The sequence below is a fragment of the Cydia splendana genome, chromosome 6 (assembly GCF_910591565.1).
Source record: "Cydia splendana chromosome 6, ilCydSple1.2, whole genome shotgun sequence".
Classification (NCBI taxonomy): Eukaryota; Metazoa; Arthropoda; class Insecta; order Lepidoptera; family Tortricidae; genus Cydia; species Cydia splendana.
In genome coordinates, this window is record NC_085965.1 from 22,178,709 (window position 1) to 22,202,745 (window position 24,037).

General features: G+C 41.5%; 2 protein-coding genes across 2 annotated transcripts in view; one reads left to right on the plus strand and one right to left on the minus strand.

Annotated features, from left to right (window-relative positions):
* Positions 1-1,211: 1,211 nt before the first annotated feature.
* The window catches only part of LOC134791667 (nuclear protein localization protein 4 homolog), a 34,697-nt gene continuing 11,871 nt past the window's right edge, over positions 1,212-24,037 (minus strand). The window contains exons 7-12 of the mRNA XM_063762750.1: positions 21,132-21,265; positions 17,896-18,056; positions 6,523-6,738; positions 4,048-4,224; positions 2,021-2,133; positions 1,212-1,344 (exon numbers count right to left, since the gene is read on the minus strand). Of these exons, the coding sequence (XP_063618820.1) occupies positions 1,323-1,344; positions 2,021-2,133; positions 4,048-4,224; positions 6,523-6,738; positions 17,896-18,056; positions 21,132-21,265 (823 nt within the window). The 3' untranslated portion in view covers positions 1,212-1,322. The remainder of the gene's footprint in view (positions 1,345-2,020; positions 2,134-4,047; positions 4,225-6,522; positions 6,739-17,895; positions 18,057-21,131; positions 21,266-24,037) is intronic.
* LOC134791527 (uncharacterized) lies at positions 10,757-13,927 on the plus strand. Its single transcript, XM_063762575.1, has 2 exons — positions 10,757-10,891; positions 11,978-13,927. Exons 1-2 carry the CDS (start codon positions 10,880-10,882, stop codon positions 13,310-13,312), a joined length of 1,347 nt encoding a protein of 448 aa, XP_063618645.1. The 5' UTR covers positions 10,757-10,879; the 3' UTR covers positions 13,313-13,927.

Below are 24,037 nucleotides of genomic sequence, written 5' to 3' on the forward strand. Positions count from 1 at the left end.
TAAATAAATATACAAGAACTTCTCGTCTAACCCTTTACCAGGCGAAGGGATATATTCCTCCCACATCTTTTATCGGTTACCGTAGTCAGGTTTTAACTCCAAACCTCCTACAAAATATTTTGTCAATCCCTGAAAATAGTATTTTATGATCTTCATTCGCAACACGCTTCTAAATCGCGTAATATATCTGTGGCAGCCGTTTAAATTCACTTGAACTCTAATTGCAGTAAACTACGGAGAAATTCGAACACTTCATTAATTTCTATGAAACAGAAGTACATAGGTCGAACAATTTTTTGATATTTTGTAGATTTTGAGTGTTGAAAGGTAATGTAATCGTAAACATTGCTAAATATTCATGCATTATTGTGTATGACCAAAATTAGGATGCGGGTTGACATTATCCCATGGCCTTATTAGAGTTTAACTGTGCGGGAGCTATTCGTTCCATGGCCCGGTAAATTGTCTTGTCATGTCATAAAAACTCACGTAAGTAATAAAACTGTTTTCAGTGATTGATATAATGTTTCGTAGTAGATTTGGAGTTAAACCTTGACTATGATAACCGATATAAGATGTGGGAGGAATATATCCCTTCGCCTGATCTAGAATATAATAAGACAAAATCGAGTATGACAGCTAATTACTTAGACCGGCGATGGGATAACCGTAACCCACATTTTTATTTCTGGTTTAAAGGAACATCTCCGACTTTCGTAAATATTTTTTTTACAAGGCGTTCAATACGGTTGTAACAGTAATCAGTATATACAGTACGTATGAAGACACGCTAGTTCTTAGGGGCCTGGTAAAGGGTTAAATGTATAAGATACAAAGAGTTTACGTCACATATCCCGAAAGCAAGTGGAAAGTCGTCATGGTCTTCATCGCCGTCATATTCGAAGGAGAAACGCCACAGAGGGGCTACCGCGAAAACCGAAATTCGCAAATTGCGGGGATCTTTCTCTTTCTCCAATGAAGGCGTAATTAGAGTGACAGAGTAAAATGCCCGCAATTTCCGAACTTCGATTTTCGCGGTTATAGCCCAGGCTTGGCGAATATGCGTGACCAGACTTATAAAGAAATGTAAATACCTACCCCTACCTATATTTTCGTGAATCTAGATGATTCTTTCCAGGTTCGATCCCTGGAAGGTGTACCTATTGTTCTATTGTACCATGTGGTCAGGGGTGGTAAATAAAACAAGCGAGTACAATGCATTATTATTCAGCTTCTCTCTCGTATATAAAAGTCGCGGCCGGACTGCCCGGCCACCGCCGAGTCGGCGTCCTACTCTAACCCAGCTTGCTTCATATTTGTATTTACATAGCGTTACTCGTGCCCCTGCGAACAAAACAATGTTCTAACAGATGTTTATAAATAAAGCAGTGTATGTAACTGTACATAATTAGGTATTAACCCCTTACTGCATATAATAAAAAATATTTGTTGAAATTTGAACTTTAATAGCTGTCAATAGAGTTAAATATCATATCCGCCATATATGGCTTCGTATGCGGTAAGGGGTTAAAACACTCGTGTGATCCTATTATGAAACTCACTTCGTACGTTTTATAAACCCTAAAGTTTTACTGCCTTTCATTATGTAGCAGTCACACTTGTCCACTCCCACGGCTCATATATGAGCAGCAACGCTTATGGTGACGTCACATCGTGGGAATTGACAAGTTAAACTACTATTTTTAACCTTTTCGCCGTCACGGCAATGAAGTAATTAACTGTCATCAACGCCATGTCAAAAATTGCACGTAGACAACCCGTAAAAAATATCAAGTCGTGGCGTGTGGGGCATGAAATGTACTGACTTCATATCAAGTCAATGGCGGCGAAAGGTTAAAAAATAAAGTAATTGAGGCAAGAAAATGCGCAAAACTTCCTGCGCGCTTATCTTTTCGAGCGATGTAATGATTACATAATTCACTTTGACAATATTCGTCTATATCAAGTTCTAATTGCCGTAGAGTAACTGCAAACTACCTAGTATCAAGCTATCACTCACCGCGGCATAGCGCACATCTCGCACGCGTCGCGCCGCATGGAGTTGTGGAAGGTGCAGATCCCGCACGTCCACACACCGCTGTCGTCGCCCACCGATGCTGCCATCTGGTCGTCCTGATACACGTATAACACATGTTATTTACTGTCTAGAATCAATGTAACACAAGTTTAAACGTGCGTATCAGCGCTGAAACTGGGAAAGTATTATTATTGTAACACAAAACATACACGATAACTGGTGTAAATATAATTCGCTATTTGTCTAGTGATTTCAGTTAGAAGCTTCTCTTTCGAATTGAAAACTGGAGTTTCTAAACGGTCACTAACGCCAAACGCCAATAGCGTTACCAGAAAGCAATTAGTCAAGTGATTATGAAGTGGCGTTCAAAATGGCGGCCACTTTTCAATGTTCATGTTTCAAGAAACTTACCTGAGCCCACTGACTTAATATTAGAAATAGACACACAGAGCGGAACAAAAATGTCAACAAAATGTGGATCAGAATGACATTAGCTGCAAATTTGCATTGATGATAAAAACGCTTACGTAAATTTTGAGTCAAGATAAATGTTTTGTACGGAAAAGAACTTACTGTCGTAAGCATTAAGTGTCAAATTTGTAAACATTATTACCAACACTGTTAAAACTTTAAGTCCGATGGCACTAAACGTAACTTCACCTTTGTATTTACGTCAAACAACGTCAAACGAGAATAATGAACGAATGGAGTCCCTTTGGTACATTTTAATAGGTATTACTGTACAGAAAAACCGAAGTAATAAATGAAACAAATTTAATTTGATCGGGAGTTCAAATAAAATTAATTCATGGTAACAACCCGTGTAAGTTATCATAAAATAAATTTATTATATTTTCCTTGAAATAAATTCAACTTATTAAATAACTGTGTATTTTAGATCTACATAATACTCTTCGCACTTTCGTTCTTTGCAATATAGTGCACGGGGACATTCAGGTCGCTACTGGTACTGATTGGTTATGGTCTTTATCAAAAAAATCCTGTGGTTGTCACTGTGTTCAGACAGGTTTAACATTTACAGTTAGTCGATGTAAGCCCTTATTGGTCGTGTATATGTCGGAAACAGGGAAATGCGCCGAACACACAAGTGCCGTTTTGCCTTGTTTAAAACTGCATCACCCCTATCTCTTGCTATAATAGCAGTCCATCACTCTGCACGTCGCATAGGTTTTCTTGGAAATCTTGAATTTAAACATAATATTATATCTTACGAATTCCATATAAAAATAAAAAAGTATTGGCCTCACATCGACTCATTAGATTTTTGTTCCTTCACATCCCTTCTTTGGTACTAACAAAATAATTTATTCAAAATCATGAAATTACCACCAGATTACATAAATTATGTAATGCTATCCAAAGAACTAACCGAAAGAAATACATTCCATGCTTTTTCCTCGTTTTATCATTGTTGTTTTTGCATATTTTTACGACCATTTTACGACATTGTTGACAACTTCACATTTGAGCGGTCCATACAAGACTAAACGAAAAAGTAACGCGTGATCTGTTTTAACGTTACTTTTGCGGGGCCATTTTTTGCGGCTGATTGGGTATCCAGTTCTTATTCTATATCAATGCCTGAGCCTCACATAAATGTTCGTGCGTGCCCTAGGCAATACAATCTGACTACCTCTGTCTCTTAGTAATTCGCATATAACGAGTAAAAAGTGACGCATAACATCTCTGTGTCATAGCGATTAAAGCGTGATGCATTATATCTCTCCCTCTCTCTAACTATATGCTAGGGTCGCATGTATCGTCCAGCATTCTAACGTCTAATTCTAACCCTGATATGTCAGGGGAAATCCTGGCGTATGGCAACCCGATGTATCTATTACCCCGGCCACACACTCGACAATGGTATGGGAAGTAGTGAGGGAAGTATGCAGGGCAGTATGGCGGCCGACGACGAGTAGCGCGGCCACACTACGTCTCTGCCTAGGTATATAGCAGTGTGTTCGCCAGTGTAGTGTGTAGACAGTTACCTGAGTGGCACACAGGTGTTCTAGCGTGGCCCAGGCCGGCGTGTCGGCGCGCCAGCGCTCGGCGGCGAGCGCGTCGCGCGCGCGCACGGCGGCCAGCAGCGCGTCCAGCGCCTCCAGCGGGATCGGCAGCGTCTCGTTGCTGGCGATGTACACCAGCGTGTGGAGGTCGGACATCGCCTGCGTACAAATATACATTATTAATGTCATTAACCTAGGACAAGTAGTCCAATTAGGTAGGTCCAACTTCGAGAAAGAGGTCAACCGCCGAATCCAACTCGGTTGGGCAGCGTTTGGGAAACTACGTAATGTCTTTTCGTCCGACATACCTCAGTGCCTCAAGACGAAAGTGTTTAATCAATGTGTGTTACCAGTGATGACTTACGGCTCCGTGGTCTTTCACTATCGGCCTCGTCTCAAAACTCAAAGTCGCTCAACAAGCTATGGAGAGGGCTATGCTCGGAGTTTCTCTACGTGATCGAATCAGAAATGAGGAGATCCGTAGACGAACTAAAGTCGCCGATATAGCCCACCGGATTAGCAAGCTGAACAACGGGCAGGCCACATTGCACGCAGAGAAGATGGCCGATGGGGTCGAAAAGTGCTCGAGTGGAGACCACGGACTAGCAAGCGCAGCGTAGGACGTGCACCCACAAGATGGACAGACGATCTTGTTAAGGTCGCCGGAAAACGCTGGATGCGGGTCGCTTCCAACCGGTACGTGTGGAGGACCATGGGGGAGGCCTATGTTCATCAGTGGACGTCTTATGGCTGAGATGATGATGATGATGAATGTCATTAACGGGTCTAACGCGATTAATTTTCATTATTTTATCTTTTTTCCGACGTTTCAGCAAGGTTGCACGTTGCACTAGCTGTGGTCGTTAATGACATTAATTATGTGTACAAAACGCGAGAGTTTTAAGTGTTGTAAAATAAACATTAATTGAGATTTTTACGGAAAAGCCTAAAGTAAACAAGCCGTAGACTTTAATTTTCTTCAAAATATTCGCTAAAGTTTTATTTGCTGATTAAACATTAGGAGGCGAAAGGAATATACAATGACAAAAGAAATAACTATAGGGAGGAAGGTAGATACATTGGTACCTTAGGAGACACTTATCTCAAGTAAACTCATATGTTCTTCTTCAATCTTCCAGATGTTTATGAAACGGAAACTTAACCCGTGGAGCGCCCTAGTATCACAGTCACAGTACTTATTGCCCATAGATCAAGACACTAACCTCTAAGAAACTCTCAGACTCTTCCAAATGCTTGTGCAACGCTTCCCTCGTCTGTAGATATTGTGGCAGCGGGCGGTGCGCGGGGGGGAAGGCCGCACGCGGGCTGAGGAGGGGTGAAGCGTTGGTGCTCACAGCACAGGGCACGTCTACTAGTAGGTAGGCTACGGGGACCCGTCGGAGAGAGACGGAGACTTATTGCCCATAGATCAAGACACTAACCTCTAAGAAACTCTCAGACTCTTCCAAATGCTTGTGCAACGCTTCCCTCGTCTGTAGATATTGTGGCAGCGGGCGGTGCGCGGGGGGGAAGGCCGCACGCGGGCTGAGGAGGGGTGAAGCGTTGGTGCTCACAGCACAGGGCACGTCTACTAGTAGGTAGGCTACGGGGACCCGTCGGAGAGAGACGGAGACTTATTGCCCATAGATCAAGACACAAACCTCTAAGAAACACTCAGAATCTTCCAAATGCTTGTGCAACGCTTCCCTCGTCTGTAGATATTGCGGCAGCGGGCGGTGCGCGGGGGGAAAGGCCGCACGCGGGCTGAGGAGGGGTGAAGCGTTGGTGCTCACAGCACAGGGCACGTCTACTAGTAGGTAGGCTACGGGGTCCCGTCGGAGAGAGACGGAGACTTATTGCCCATAGATCAAGACACAAACCTCTAAGAAACTCTCAGAATCTTCCAAATGCTTGTGCAACGCTTCCCTCGTCCCGCACGCGGGCTGAGGAGGGTTGAAGCGTTGGTGCTCACAGCACAGGGCACGTCTACTAGTAGGTAGGCTACGGGGACCCTTCGGAGAGAGACCGAGACTTATAGCCCATAGATCAAGACACTAACCTCTAAAAAACTTTCAGACTCTTCCAAATGCTTGTGCAACGCTTCCCTCGTCTGTAGATATTGTGGCAGTGGGCGGTGCGCGGGGGGGAAGGCCGCACGCGGGCTGAGGAGGGGTGAAGCGTTGGTGCTCACGCCGCAGGGCACGTCTACTAGTAGGTAGGCTACGGGGACCCGTCGGAGAGAGACGGAGACTTATTGCCCATAGATCAAGACACAAACCTCTAAGAAACTCTCAGAATCTTCCAAATGCTTGTGCAACGCTTCCCTCGTCCCGCACGCGGGCTGAGGAGGGTTGAAGCGTTGGTGCTCACAGCACAGGGCACGTCTACTAGTAGGTAGGCTACGGGGACCCTTCGGAGAGAGACCGAGACTTATAGCCCATAGATCAAGACACTAACCTCTAAGAAACTTTCAGACTCTTCCAAATGCTTGTGCAACGCTTCCCTCGTCTGTAGATATTGTGGCAGCGGGCGGTGCGCGGGGGGGAAGGCCGCACGCGGGCTGAGGAGGGGTGAAGCGTTGGTGCTCACGCCGCAGGGCACGTCTACTAGTAGGTAGGCTACAGGGACCCGTCGGAGAGAGACGGAGACTTCGTTGCCGTATGCGTCTTTTTCCTGAAACAAAAGAGGGTTTTAGAAGTTAGCTACTATTTCGTAAGCTTTCAGCATTGTGTGCTGTGAGGATAATATTGGTTGACATTCATGAAACAAAATTATGTATAGGATTACTTCGCGTATAATTAATTTAAAATACACCCCGTTGACCACGACCCACGAATGTATTGCAAATTTATACGAAATAATCCTTGTACATAGTCTTATTTCATGAGTAACTATCGCATAACACAATAAATGACAATATATTTCTGACAATAAATGATTTGTATTTGTAACCGAAGACAATATTATGGTTGATTTTGTTAACGAGAGTCAAATACAAACTTGATAATAGATAGGAGTTGGTAGGAGAGTTGAAGTGAATAATTTTACACACAGCGACACAGAAACCTAATTTCAAATAAAAGTGCTTGCTACATTTATTTCCGAGTAAAAAAAAAATTAGAATAATTGAACAGCAAAACATGAACGTAGACTTTGACCACGCTAACTTTGCACAAACTTAGCAGTAACAATGCATACTATATCCGTATAAGCTCCATACTGGACGTAAAATTTGGCATGGTACCCAACTAGCATAAGTACAGTTTTAAGAAGTTTGATCCCTTTACACGAAAAGAAGAAGAAGTACAGTCACCTGCAATAATATGTTACTCTTCGAAGACCGCAAAAATATGTGACACGCCCTTATGGCTCTACAAAATAAGATCGTGTCAGATATTTTTGCGGCCTTCGTTGTGTAACATACTATTGCAGGTGACTGTACACCAAGTTATCGTACTTAAAGCATACCTGTGGGAATAATTTCATAGCTTAGATCCTTGACATCTATGGGGCCTCGACCTAGATTTCTACTACGTCCTAAATCCAGGCTCAGAAAACATAGCCGTCCCTTTAAAATTTGAGAGTTCGAGTGCTTCAGACACACAAATATAACCTCGTAAGGTCCAATATGCATTACAATGCACACTCCGATTCAATCTAATTATAAACTAAATAAAGTAGCATTTCTTTTGTTTAATTAAACGAAATTCATCCCATTTTACTGTATAACGACTAACAAGGTTCAAATTAATATGGAAAGTTTTGTATTGTGGGCCTTATGAGGATAAAGATTGTATTGTATGTCCTGTTCTTGAATGAAACAGTGTCTGTCTCAATTTATAATCGCATGGCATGTTTTTTACAAAATAGGCAGTTCTAACCAGACATAGGATTCTATGGGGCAAAATTTATTGACAGCTAATGAGTTCCTATATCGATAAACTCAATTATCGATGTTTCTCTCATGTACTAGTGATCGCTCCAAGTTTTGTTTGTAAAAATAAATTGTATTGACATGAAACAAGATAATAACTAAATTCCCGTCTTCTTTATTTTGAAGGGATTTTTGAAACTTCACTTATATAATTTTTTTTAATCTAGCGGTCATATAAAATAGGCTTTGTGTAAACTTTATCATCAACCCCGAAATAACACTACAAATAATATACATTTACAAACGAAACTGGAGGCGGTCACTAGTGTTAGGGAAAAGTATCGATAATTGAGTATATCGATATATTATATTTATACATATTATTAAATATGTCTGGTTATAACAAATACAATTTTACAGTTTTATTCGCGAAATAATAACACGGGTCCAAAGGAATACTATTTTAATGAAGATATTGTAAATAAATACACCTAATAAACCAAAGTCACCTAAAACTGTTTACATTTAATCTATATCATAACCTCCTAAATATCCCTATACTTACCTATAATATATTCAGAAACGATAAGCTAACAGCTATCTTATAGTTTACTTTAAAGCTTTAAAGTATCGATAGACGATAGTTTTATTACATTCAAATTTAGACGCCACTAGAACTACATAAGAATTTAGATTCATATCCGCGAGTTCCGCGAGAGAGCAACGATGCCCCAACGCCGGCCGTAACATGCGGTTCCTGAGTGTATTATACATATATTAGATAAGGCAGTGTATGTAACTAACACTCGTGTGATCCTTTTATAAAACTCACTACGTTCGTTACATAAACCCACACTCGTTTTTAATGCCTTTCAATATGTACAAACTGCACCCCAAATACCTACTGCAATGTAATGAAACTCGAGTTCTCGCACAGTCTAAATAAGCCCTTAAACTTGTGTTTTGATTTCAAAACCGATATCATTATTATTTCATTACAAATTGAAATAATTTATTCATTTCCCAGCCATCATACAAGGAACAAAAGAACTAATACTACCTACAATCATAAATCATAACACTTTAAACTCGCATTTTGTACACATTTAATTACATAAACGGGTCTACCAGCGTGACCACAGCTGGTGCAACTCAGCTGAAACGTCGGAATTTAAGGTAAACACAATGAAATTATATCGCGGTAGACCCGTTTATGTAATTAAATAATCATAAATCATATCAAAAGCTGAAATCAACATCGCTCCCGGCCTTGAAACCACCACCAATACGCGTGCGCCCAACCAGGCATTCAATAAACCCTAGGATACCTATTACCGCGAAATGCCTAGGTGACCTACATGCACGCAATCGATACGCCGGGCGGTGATAACGGACGTCCCAACAAACATTACTATGTATATATCTTATGTCAAAAGACATAGGGTCGAAAACGGTAGATAAAATGATCGTGATTGTACAGTCTGGTCCTGTGTCGTTGTAAATATGCTAACAGAAAAAGTCATAACAGCATATGAGTTTCATACTGACTTATGACCTTTTGGTTCCGAGCAGACGTTACAACCTCGCGCATCTGACAATATAACCTTGCAGTTATCCCTTTAAAGCAAAAAGTTTGGACGCTCTTCGAATCCCATACTGACTTAAGCCTTTTTGTGCCTAGAGTGTGGCCGTTGTCTCAACCTAAAAGGTCATAAGTCCCTACTATTTTCATACAGACTTACTCCCCTTTGGGTGTGAGAGGTGGTAAAGTTTCGCGCATCTGACGACAACGTTGCACAGAATGACACGATCGTGAACTAGAGTATGATAGTTACGTCCTTCTGGGGCGGGCACGTGGGCGGCGTTACGGTGCGAAGTTGTCGCTGGTGCATGGCGGTGTGGCTTTGTCGTGGGGTAACGTATCTATTTTTTCGAGTTTTGAAACTGAAACCAGTTTATTATATTGAATTTTAAACATCAAGGAGACCATTTGAAAGAAAGGTCAGGAAAAAATTCGACCTTCTTCTTTGCCTGGCCTTTTCCCATTTTATTTGGGGTCGGCCCTCCGTATCATGCGTCTCCAGGTAGCCCGGTCCTGGGTCGTCTGTTTGTTGACTCGGGCTTCTTTGAGGTTCTTATTTACTACGGACATCCAATATCCATGTGATTCGGGGTCTTCCTCGTCCTCGGGGTTTAGTTTCGATATCTAGCACTTTTCTAGTCATGTGGTCGGATGGTCGCCTCATAACGTGTCCGTACCACCGCAGACGGCTCTCCTGTAGTTTATCTAGGATAGGTCTCACTTTGAAGGTGCCTCTTATGTGTGTGTTTCTGACATGATCCAGCCTAGTTACACCACCTGCCCACCTGAGCATCTTCATCTCTGCGCAGTGTAATTGATTTTCGTGCTGCTTTTTGAGTGGCCAGCATTCGGCTCCGTATGTCATGGCCGGTCGGACGGCTGCTCTGTATACTCGTCCCTTGTGCGCATAGCACGGACATTCGGCTGTCGCATAGCACGCCGGATAGTTCTCTCTATTTTATCCACCCGGTATTGATGCGATGGGTGACATCAGTGTCTATTGACCCATCTTTACTGATGACTAGGTACTTGAAATGGTCCACTTCTTTTAGCTGGGTGTTCTGCAGACAGGAGGACCATTTCGCACGGTTTTCAGCATCTCGTTCAGTGAAACCGCGCATGTCATCCCTCGAAAGGTTGTCGTCGTCGTCTGTGGTACTATTTATTGTGGTAAAGCGACGTCATAACAAAGTCACGGCGCCGACTCCAACTGTTGATCGAGCGTCCAGCTCCGCTGTGTACATAACAGTGATGTGGCAGACCTCGTCCAACTAAGTTTAGTTACGGTAGTTAGTTAGTTACGGGAATGTGAACACTAGTGACCCTAGTGTGGGAACGAGCGGAAAAGCCGGAAAAGGATGGCCGGTGAAGTGAGTATTTTTACATTTTGGATATTTTAAATCTATATAAAAAAAAGTTTTTTTTATTAAGGCTTTTATTACAATGCGCTTTTGTATGTCAAAAAAAACTATCATATGTCCTTAAAGTTAAACCCCCGTCCCAAAAAATCCGGCGTACGAAACTCGGCGGGAATTTTTAGTTCAAAACAGTGTACGTCAATTAAAATACTTATACTGGAAACTGGAATCACAAAAGATGTGCCTTTCTAGTTTAAGGAAGTTTTAAAAGGACGAATAATATTTGGTCTAGGTTTTTCCAATAATAGTGATCATAAGCCCGCAGTAGATCAACATATGTCTGTGCCTAAGCCAAATTGATGCGAAAGAAAGTCTAAATTTGGGTAGAGTAACGAGAGAAAGAGATTACGATATAATGAGTTTATTATCATTCTAAAGGCATTGTCCGAGATGGTTATTTATTATTGGTTAGTGTTCCCACAAATTGTCGCCGTAACTTTATGAGCGCATCTACACGCAATCCCTTTCAAAAGTGTTATTATTTTTAGGGTGCCGTACCCAAAGGGTAAAAGCGGGACCCTATTACTAAGACTCCACTGTCCGTCTGTCTGTCACCAGGCTGTATCTCATGAACCGTGATAGACAGACTAGACAGTTGAAATTTTCACAGATGATGTATATCTGTTGCCGCTATAACAACAAATACTAAAAAGTACGGAACCCCTCGGTGGGCGAGTCCGACTCGCATTTTTTCGGTTTTTATTTTTTAGAAACTCATTACCTTGACGTTAACGTTGACTGTTTTTAACCCCCGACGCAAAAAGAGGGCTGTTATGGTTGACGCCAATGTCTGTCTGTGGCATCCTGGCATCTTACTCGTATTTCTCCAACGGATGGACCGATTTCAATCCATTTTTTTTACGTGAAGTTTCCTTGCAGTGGTTATTAGCTATGTTTGATACATATCGATTATTATCAATCTAGCAGTTTGAAGGGTACCAGCTCTTTTCCATAATGATGTAAGAGGCATGAAATAGATTTTTTTGGCATATAGCGTAGGAGGTATTTAATTTTTTAATTACTGTGTCTTGTTCGCAGATGGCGCACTCTCCGCCCCCAGGTTCGATTGAGGAGCTGGCCCGCTGCCCCAACTGTCACCGCGCCTTCAACGAGGCCGAGTACGAGCCCAAGCTTCTCCAGTGCCGACACTACTTCTGTCTCACTTGCACCCGCCACGTCCTCGGCGCCGGGAGGGAGATATATTGCGTGCATTGCTGGAAGCGAACCGTACCGCCTGGAGGATTGGTTGAGCATTTGCCGACTCATGCACCAGTTTTGGCTTTGGCCCTACGGCTTCAGAATCAAGAGTCAGATGCGTTGTCGGTTGAAGAGCAGGATGTATGCGCTCCGCATGTGATGCCAGCGCTCTGGTGTGCTACATGCAATGTGCTCGCATGCCGTGCGTGCACTGAGCATGCCCCGCATATGCTCCGTCCAGCGGCGGAAGTCCGAGCGATGCTACTCCGAGACGCGAGGGCATTGCATTCAGAATTGACCCAGCTAGCGGAACGCCAGCGGAACTCGCTGCTTCGAGCTTTAGACGCAGCCACTGCCCTCAAATTGAGGCTAGAAGGGGAATTAGCCTCGCCGGTCGTCGAATCAGAGCCATCAGCAAATGTAGCGTTGCCGGTTATTGCCGCTGAACGTGATCGCTTGAAAGCGCTATACGATCGAACCCTGATCAACTGTCGGTTGGATGATTTAGCGCGCTGCTCACTAGCGCCAGTCAATTTCGATTTGCTGAGGAATGCTTTGGCGGCGGCTGAGGTACCAGGGCCGCCGGAAGCGATCGATCCGGTGCTTTTCTTAGCCAACTACTGTATGGCGCAACTATTCGCTCGCTCGCTGACCGCAGCCGCGCCTCCGTCCCCTTCAACAAGACCTCACTTCTTCTTCGCGCTGGAAATAGACGGAGCCCCTGCAGGCCGTGTGGTCATCGCTTTACGAGAGGACGCGGCGCCGCGTATGTCACGCAACTTTGCAGCTTTAGCTACAGGGGAGCTCGGTGTGGGCTATCGTGGCTGCTGCGTTTTCCAATGCTGGGACGGCGAGAGCGTTATAACTGGAGATTTCGAACTAAACAACGGTCGCGGCGGACGGAGCGTTTACGCTGAAGGGTACTTCATGCCGGATGATTCTCGGCTGCCAGCTGTGCGCGGTTCTGTAGGTATGCGTCGCTCGCAGAAGCGGCACGATATGCTCGGATTGGTCGGCTCCCAGTTTAGGATCATACTGCGTGAGATGCGGGGTTTCTCGGCGATCTTCGGGAATGTTGTCGAAGGCCTGGAGATTGTCGACCGGCTCAGCAGCACAGGTGACCTGGCCGGCAAGCCTCACAGCTCCATATTTATCTCCAACTGCGGCCGCCTCTAATTTCTACCTCTACTTTTCGCGGACCGACTTCTACGGTCGGCGCTATTTTTATAGACGTTTTTGAAGTATTTTGAGCTTGTTGTGGTTCGGTTGCCACTTAAATACATATATATTTTGTTATCGATGTGACCGAGGCCCAGCCTCACGTGGCTATAGTTAGTGTAAGTATTAAAGTCAATGTAACGGCCCGCTTTAAGGTAAGAGATATATTTTCACGCGGCGCCGCTAAGGGTCTAAGACTGTGATGTAGGCTTTACGGAGAGGAACGACTAGATTGTTATATTTTATCGTGTTTATCAGGGTACTTCCCATTGAACTAATAAAGTCGTTTAGTAGTATTTAAATTCGTATTTCCATCGAATGGAGTTATAATGGGAGGTAGCCTTCCTAAGCAGTGTCGTTTGCATCGACCGTGTAGATACCATTCACACTGTTAACTGACAAATCGTAATTCTTGTTGCAAAGACTAACCCGCTTATTCATAAAACTTTACGTGCCTGATTTAGTTAAATCATGTTTTATTCCTTTCTTACAAATACATACGTCAAAATGACAGATAAAGACAAACGATTCATAGCTAATTCAGGCCAGTAACGCGTTTCTGAATAACGCCATTAGCCGGGTCCACACAGAACGAGCATACGCGCGGGGCAATTTCCTCGCGCACAAAGCGGCCAGTGTAGACGTGCCTCGCGCGCGCCGCCTCGGCAGAGGCACGTCTACACTGGCCGCTTTGTGCGCGAGGAAATTGCCCCGCGCGTATGCTCGTTCTGTGTGGACCCGGCTATTAAGGTACACCGCGATGGTCAGTTAAGAGTGTTGCTGTTAGTAATAGTACCTACATAAACCGTATTGTATCGCTGGGGTCATGTCAGGTGGACAATAATATACGTCAGATTTTATGGCCAAACATCCACCTGGTAAGCCCCGTATCGTTAGCTTCGACCACGTCGATACGGTCGTCGTATCATATAGTAGTAATAAGTACATACCAAAGAGTTATTAATAGTAAAAAAATTGAATAAAGTCTAAGAAAAAATAGTGCCTCGAATTAACCAGCTAAACTACACAGATGTCGCTGTACGGAACTCAATATCGCCGCTATACTTACTCAACCTTGTATCTGCAACACTCATTTGATGACAAAAACACCCGTATTCCGAATGAAAGAAAAGCGACATTTCCATCAAATGATTGATGCAGATATGAGGTTGAGTAAGTATAGCGACGATATGCAGTAGGTAACTCAGGTTATCAAATGCAGATAGATAATTCAGTTACCACAACCACATGGCGCCATATAGCATAATATATGGTGTATTCGGGTAATTCAGAATACTACAGAATCAGATTCCCTTTGGGAGCGTAGTTTCGGATTCTACTGACTGCGCCATGTCATGACTCGTGGTATGCGTCAATGATACTCGAGTTGTACTTCAAAACTATTTATTGATAATCTAGGGTGGGTGCACTATTCTCAACTACAAAAAGGATAATGAAAATCACCCATAACTCCATTATATTAGAGTCCATTATCCAATAACATGCAGTATTCAGAATTATTAGAATACATGCACCTTACATCTAGTTCGGGGGCACCATTTCTTAGGCTTTACGCGTATTCTTGCCATTAATGACCTTTGATATAGCCGGTCAAACAAGTTTCTCAGTAGCAAAAGGCGCGAAATTCTAATTTTCTATGGGACGATAACATTTTTGCCGCTGTTTTCTACTGACGGAAATTGCTTGACAGAGTATAGTAATATAATGTAGCTTGCCGCGGATGGCAGTCGTTGTCGTGTCGTTGTTACTGTCCACTTGTGACGCTGTGGATTTCTGATCTGTCAATATATCTTCAAGCAGCAAAGGTGTTTTACTGGCCTCTTCCTCTATATTACACATGTAGTGCATAATAAATTAATTTCCATCGTATTTTCACGGAAACGTACGAACGTGTCTTGCTATTTCCAAAGAGAATTTGAAATATAGAGTAACTGTCATGGTAAATTATGTAGCTAAAGTACATTTACTGCCATCTTTCGACAGAAGAAAAAACCTGTTAGAACGCCATTTGACTTTGATCATTATTCTTTCACTGAAATATTAATATTAACGCCATCTACCTACTCGAGAGTAGGCTGAAGGTTATGGCGCCATCACTCGAAAAGATTTCACCATACCATTGGCCTAGAGTCGAGTAGATGGCGTTAATATTAATATTTAACAAGTTAACACATATCAGTGAAAGAATAAGGATCAAAATCAAATGGCGTTCTAACAATTTTAATTTTCTGTCGAAAGATGGCAGTAAATTTACAGTGGCTACATAATTTACTTTGACAATCCGCCTCTATTCACTCTATTTTCTTTGCTATTTCAGTCACTTTCGGTACAAAAAGTACTGACGTTGACTGAAGTTGTCATGCTACTTCAGTTAGGCGTAACATACCCTTCGGCCTTTGCTATGAATGTCCACACTTCACGTACACCATCGTGCATCGCTGTGTCCGTACAACCCTAATACAGCCTACACGCATTTTTTTGTCAGTCAAGTATGGCTCATCCAACTTGTTCTAATTAGTTCAGTCATTATAGATTTTGACCTGTGAATAATCAGTTCTTGGATTTTTTTTCGTAGTTCCCTCGGAGGGGTCACTGGGAGTGTAAATTCAAAAAGTAGACTGAATCAGGCTCCTGTGTATATTCGAAAAACGATTTTTCTTGAATAACTCGGCCATTTTTGATTTTACAGTAAAACCGTGAGGACAAAAATTGTAGCAAAATTTTAGACCGGGAGACAGTGACACATTTTACTGGGTCATTTGTACCAGTATGGCGGTTCGTCAGGGGTCTAAGTACGTAATGAAGGAAAGAAAAATGATGGTCATAGCGCTGGTACCGGCGGCCCAAGCGCGTGGGCGTTAGTCGAACGTGTCGGATAAAATACGAGTGTCGAACGATTTGTTCCACAAAAATCCTCGTATTTTCCGATAGTCCATAAAAAAGAAGTAGGCGGTAGCGTAATGCCATACTACTCCGGTGTGACTTACAGCCCGCCATACCATACTAGGGAGTTAATTTTTTTATTTTGCTAAACGATTTGTACCATCATGAAATTTTTTTTCAACACTTTCTGTGCGATCATAAATGGAAATCTCATAATGCCATACCTGTAGGAGGTGGCAAATGTGTACAATTTTTTTTTTTATTGTAAGATGTTATTCGTATTTTTGACGATTTGTACCAGTATGGCACTAATTTTTCCTGAAAGTTTAAGTTTTACCGAATATAAATCCAAAATTTCAAAGACGTAGGTGGCGGCAATCTTGTCTTATAACTATATATTATGTTGAATAATATTGTACGGCTACCACCGCTCGCTCGAACGATTTCTCGAATCATAGAGATCTCGGCTCATCATATTATTCATATCTTGCTTGAGTGTGACAATCTTCCGCCCCATGGTTACAGTATGGGATAATTTTTTTAGGTAGAATTTTACCCAAACGAACCGGATACAATGATGCCATACTGTAACAAATGATTTTATGTCTTGTACTTTGAAAACCCGTCGAAATATCAACTTTTTCAAGTATGGTGCCCCTTTTTCCCCCTATTAGAAGTATGGCAAATATAATAATGGTCACATTGAATCATATAATTTTCAAAAATCCAAATGCCATACTGGTACAAATCGTCAAAAAAAATTTTTTTTTTAAGTCCTGGCTTAAGTCTCACAGTCGTCCGCCCCGTAGTTATAATCTGGAATATTTTTTTTAGGTATAATTGTATCCAAACAAACAGAATATGATGATGCCATGCTGTAAAACATTATTTTACGTATTGTATAGTCGTATTTTTGAAACGTGTCGATTAAATAAGTTTTTCAAGTATGGCAGCACTTTTTCCCCCTACTATAAGTAAGGCAATTATAATAACGGTCACATTTTATCAAATACTTTCCAAAAATTTAAATGCAATACTGGTACAAATCGTTTAGCAAAAAAAAAACTAACCCACTAACCCTTGCGGCGGTATGGCGGCCATCCATGAATGGCTGCTCGACGATGATCACCTGTGCAAAAATTAGCTTGGCACAAATGGTTGAATTGTTTTTTTTTTAATTAATGTGTTCGCCTCAGTATGGCGGGCTGTAAGTCACACCGGAGAAGTATGGCATTACGCTACCGCCTACTTCTGTTTTATGGACTATCGGAAAATACGAGGATTTTTGTGGAACAAATCGTTTTTTATCCGACACGTTCGACTAACGCCCACGCGATTGGGCCGCCGGTACCAGCGCTATGACCATCATTTTTCTTTCCTTCATTACGTACTTAGACCCCTGACGAACCGCCATACTGGTACAAATGACCCAGTAAAATGTGTCACAGTGTCACTGTCTCCCGGTCTATTTGATTCTCTACAAGTTTGGTCCTCTCAATTTTTCTTCTAGGATCGATATTTTGGAAATTAAATTTGAAAAAAGCGACAAATTCAAAATATTATCATCATCTCGTTTATTTTCAACTTTACGGCATAAATGAAGAGGACTAAACGAGATGATGAAAAGAAAAACGTACCTTATAATAGACGTCGGGCACGGGCCGGTCCGGCGTGGGGTCGCGCACGTAGCCCAGGTCGGGCGCGTCCCGCGTGGGCAGCAGCAGGCCGCAGCGCTCCAGAGCCTGCGCCTGCGCCGACACCTGGTAGCCTTCCAGGTGGATCTGGTTCGTGCTGTCGCCTGACAACAACATATGGTATTTTTAATTCTGTGTTCTATAACTCTGTATCTTTAGGTACAGTCGCCATCAGATATATCGGAGCGGCCAAGGTGTTCATAATAGACATGTGCGCCGCGCCGCCGCGCCGCCGCCGCCGACGAATTTTCCACGCCGCCGCCGCCGATAAATTTGACCGGCGTATAATCGGCGTGGGAAATTTTGATACCTATCGTATCGTAGCGAGTAGATAGTGTCAGAGGTATAATTTAAAGATCCTTATGCTTTTTCGCTTATTATTTGCCAGTGAACCAAATTAGCATCATTCTTGTCTTTGCAGTGTCTAGCCGTGATAACGATTTAGCGTTAATTTAAACAAGATCTAGTTTCTGGATCTCAGGTTATTATTTGATATTTTATCGCACAGCTTTTTTGTAGAACGCATTTTGTTTTACATCAATAGTCTCTCAGTGAACTAAAGTCAAGAAAATAACAGGTTCATATCCTAGGACATAAACATGCTATTTTCTTTTTAGAATCTCCAGCAAGCTGTCACCACGATTATAATTGCGTATATTATGATTTCTCTTGTGATGCTGGTGGCACGCATAAGGGTCATCATTTGATAGATATGATTTGATTTATTTATCACATAATATACAATTTCATTTAAAATTACACACGATCAATTCTTAGTCATTTTATGGTGATTATCAGCTTCTTTTATTTAACAATATGTATTTCAATCAAAATTATAAAAGTCAGGCTAAAGCTTCGTATTGAGCTATACCTAAACAATTATACCTACTTATAGGAACTTCAATCACCAAGTATCATCACTAAGCTAGCAGTTAAGGAAACAAAGTTGACCTTAATATTCCATAAAACGGGACACTTCAAAGACATTCTGTTGAGCGAATCAACCTGCCAGAGACGTTTACTTTCGAAAACGATGACTTCTTTATTATAACATACATTTCTGTTAAACTTCAGTTCAGACAAATGTAAAGTATGTAGTTCATCATTATTTCGTAACAAATCCTAGGTGAGGCGACAGCGGCTGGGAAAAGTCAATATAGATTTAAGACTTAACATATAAAGATTTTTTTTGTGTTTTATTTGTATTTCGCTTACAAAGTAAGTAAAAATACTGCCTAAAATGTAGTGTTTTAAAGTATCCTTCTTATTTAAATATTTAAACATACCGTTGGTAACCGTTCGGTTGGTATTGGTAATAAATAGGTAGTTGCCAAGTGACATGATGGGTAATAATTTTCGGCAATAATTTAGAAAACACACATAATATGTTTTGGATAGCCTAGTAAATACTCAGAAGGCTTTAATGTAGAGTTTCTACAGCCACGTTCTCATGCAGTATCAAAAATTATGCCACGCCGATTTCACGCCGATCACGCCGCCGCCGCCGGTCATAAAATCATCGGACGCCGCCGCCGATGATTTTGCCATCGGCGCACATCTCTAGTTCATAATATCTGAACACGCGCCCTAACGCCTTGAAAATAGAGGCGTGTTCAGATATTTGTGAGCGCCTTGGCCGTTCTGATATATCTGATGGCGACTGTACATATTTAAATAAAAGCAGGCGTGGCTCACTCCGCGATTTCGTCGCTTTGCAACAGGTAGCTACAAGTACGAGTACATCCGTCCCACACCAAGTTTGGTGGCTAGGCATTAGCCGCGCGTGGCGCCGTCGCCACCTAGCGGTCATATCTGTCCTAACCGTAACAGACGCGCTTTGAGAGCGCTAGAGAGTGAGTCTTCTGTACCTAGCACCATGGTCTAATAAAACATGGTCTTCCATTCCCAGAGTGACACGGGCCTACGTCACAATAACATTGCCACTTTATTTCAACATAACATGTTACATGGGTACATTATACCTATGGTTAATAAGTTAAAATATTTCTTTATAATTTTATAATTTTCATTTATATGTATTTTAGCTTAAATTTTACAATAACACGTCATTTTTAATTACTCGTTAGCAATATCTTCCGATTCACGAAAGAAATTTCAGACTTTCGGGTATTCTGTTTATACTACTGGCAACACAGGATAGCGCTGTGCACATTTGACAATTCGGATCTAGATAACTTCATGCCCTGACCGTCATCCTTGTCGAACGCGTGTTAATTGTTATTTCCTTCTCGCTCAGTGTCAGCAGTCGCAGTGTTTTCCAAACTTTTCACGTCGTAAGCTTGGTAATTAATGTGTAACTGTGAATTAGTTTTTTAAACGTTTGTCTTGTATAGATAAATAAAGTTTATTTTAATACATTAGATTTGTTTTATTTTACTATGTTTCTACATGAATAACTTAAAATTAATGCCGTTAAAATAATTTTCACCGTTGGTTAAAATTCTCCCACATTTCAAAGTTTGAGAACCTGTAAACAGCATGATGACGTAGGCGCGTGTCAGTTAGGTCATACGCGAATCTCGGAATGGAGTACCAGGCGGAGTATATTATTATACCATGCCTAGCACTATTATTTATTCTGTGATAAAAGTAAACAAACAATTTGTACATTTTCGGGTAGTTATAACATTTATTGGTTAACTGACCAAATACAAAACCGCCTGGATAGTCACTGAACGACCTGACTCTAACCTACATTATTTGATCATGTAATGTTTTCATCTACCCTCAACTGGCTTAGGGAGCTATTTGAGGGTAGATTTTGTTTACTTTTATTTAAATACCTAAAGATAGAGACTATATGTAGGCAGGAAGTTTCGTGAACTATAATCTTCCCCTCGCGTTATCCCGGCATTCTGCCACGGCTCATGGGAGCCTGGGGTCCGCTTGTCAACTAATCCCGAGAATTGGCGTAGGCACTAAATTTTACGAAAGCGACTGCCATCTGACCTTCCAACCCAGAGGGCAAACTGGACCTTATTGGGATATAACCGCGGTCAAACTACGTTTTGTAGGAAGTGTCCTTTCTGTACGGTAGTACTATTATTTATCCTGTAGTAAAGGGAAACAGACGATTATAGGTCGACATTTAGCCAGAAAATATAAACCTTATTACAAAAGTCTTAAGATCAAAAATGAAACAGTATTCAGAAAGTAACCTGTAACCGCCACGGTGACGAACTTCGATCCGTAGTACCCGCTGTCCGCGTGCCGGCACGCGTTCGGGTGCTCGTTCTGGAAGTGCGCCGCCATTATACATTCTTGAGCAGACAGAAAATGCGTGTCCACGCCCCTGGGAACAAAGGAAGTTGGTTAAAATTAAGACTTTCAAGTTATCACTTCGAATGAATGAAAAAAGACATAAAATGTCTATACAAATAGCGTCATTCACTAACGTAGGGCTCCCATTCCGTAATTACGTACATCCGGATAGCTATTGATCTTTTAATAATTACGTAACTAAAAGGAACAATTCCGTAATTACGGAACTATGAAAATAAAGTAATATAATCACTCATCAGATAATATATGTGTGATATTTTAGTCTTGACTTATATAAAATAACATTTTATTTACGTAATAAACGCAGCAGGTCTCAGTTCCATTAATTTTCTACAATGTTTAGCCCTCTCATTTTTGGTTCGGGTTCCGCAGCGCCATCTACTAAACGGAAGTAGAGTTATTTTCAAGCAGGGCTGAGACCATCCACTCTGTTCGGCTTAGGATGGTATTCCACCTGTCCAATTTCTTGGTCCAATGTCATTGCGTCTCAGTCTCTCACTAAGCAAAATGTGAGACGCAAATACACACTAGACAAACAAATTGGATAGTTGGAATACCACCTTTAGACATCTTATCAAAATAACTCTAATTCCATTCAATAGATGGCGTTGAATATTATAGGAAAGCGATTCTGTATTTCTGTATAGACCAAAGAGTAAAGTAAGTGGAATAGGTGGTATATATAGACATTGTCCATCTTCTTTTATTTTCCAGTTTCAAGTTATTGCAGATGTCGATAAACTCACTTCTCGGGTCCGGCACCATTGTGTCACAACACCATGTCGGTTGCAAACAAGCATACGGGCCGCCTGATGGTAAGCGATCACTTTAGCCTGTGGACACCTGCAACTATATGCGCGTTGCCGACACATATACAAGTTGTAACGTGTCAATAAGTCACGTCACATACTAAACACATATTTAATAAAGTTCTTCATGAGTTAGCCTACATTTGTTTAGATTTATTTCCAAATTAGAAAATATTTCCAATTCCTGTTTTATTTACAACCATTCGCTTGTCACTTTGACGTTTGACAGCGAACTATTTGAGTTTCGTTGTCTTTGACAGATTCGGTAACTTTCATTCCAATGTCTTTAAAATTGTCTCAAACGTTTTCATATTTGATAAATTCTTCTTTTCGTTTAAATTTCGCAAGTGGTAGTTTTGTTTTAGGAAAAATAGATCCGACAATATTTGATAATATATTTAATAATATATTCGTCAAAAATTGTTCAAAATTTATTACAATTTTAGCATTTTGGTTAGCAAAAATCATTCTTATTTCGGATCTGGTAACATTTCTTCTTATCGATGGTTCGATGTGAATTCCGTCTTGTCATTTTTACTGGCAGCTTTCTGATTGGAAAACAGATAAAATTTTGATCCGAGAAAATCAGTGTAAATTTCCATTATTTTGGTGAAATACCAGCAGTGTTTTGTTCCGGAGGTTTGCTCCGTCCCTCAGGTATGTAGATTTCTATTAGTATTTCCATTCTATATGAAAATTCGGTCTCGCCAGATTTCACATGGAATTCCCCTTTGTTATAGGAATGGATTAGGGGCGAAAAGAGTGCCGCCACGGCAAACCCCGGCAACCTAATGAAGGGCTAACGTAAGTTTTTCCTCAATTTCCACAATCGTCTTTCGGAAAATGCGATTCCTTTTAAATTTTCCGGTTCGACTTTAGCTGACTCGCGCCATTTTTCTTTTCCAGATAAGGGGCGTGTTAGCCCTTATAACCCTTATAATTTTTTTAAAAAATAAAAGAACCTTCGTCTCCTCCATTTTCCCGCCGCTATGCGCCGGCTATGAGATCGCGGCGAGCGAGCTCATGAAGCTTTTCTAACCTCCGTACCCCACGTGCTCGCCCGGGTCGGCGATGACGGAACAGCTCTAGCCGCCTACACCTGCGGGAACGCTGATAACATCCTTTCCGGGCTCTACGATCTTTGACTCCGCGCAGTGGAGCTCGTGCCGCGTGAGGACCTCTGCCCAAGGCTTCCCACGGGTATTATGTAGTGCCCACCCACAGGTCGGTGACCCTTCTTTATTCAATGTGTCTCAAAAACCTTATTAGAATTATTTAGCTTAAATTTAGATACCACCTTCTGTGGGGCTGCAAAACCAATAACTTGTCAACCTAATTGTAACCCGCATCTTCGATACAATATAATTTATAAGGCAATAAGTTTGTTTCCTTTTTCTCCTAGCCCTCCCTAGTATTTAAAGTCTATTTTGCTCATACGAGGTATCTGGTCATTTAATCTGTTTCTGTGCTTTCTGCCAGGCGCCCGAACCTTTAGTTAAGACTTAATTTCTTTCTTTTTGTACTCTGGTAGGGTCTTTACCCCCTCCATAATTTAGTTGTTTAAAGAACTTCTTTAGGCAGAAGGTACAGACAGATTAATTTGTTGGAAAAAGTGGCTTGGCGGCCGCTCACTGAGCCTCAATCAGATTTACATAGCGTTAGCCAATAAGGGACGTTACATATTTGGCGCCCGAACAGGGACTTGACTTTTTCTTGCTTTTTCAAACTTATTGCCTTAGCGGGAATTTAATTTTCATTAGAATATTGTACCTTTGAATTTAAGTTTGAGACACCTGTGGTATATTGTTTATTGTATTGTTTAATACTGTGTTTATCTTTCTTGAATTTCTGTGTGTGTTCCACAGCTTGTTTTGTAAAAATCTTCCACTTAAAAACTAAAGTTTTACATACAGTGATATAAAAAATAGTTAATCATTTGCAATTAAAATAAACTTAGTGACTAGGTATAATAC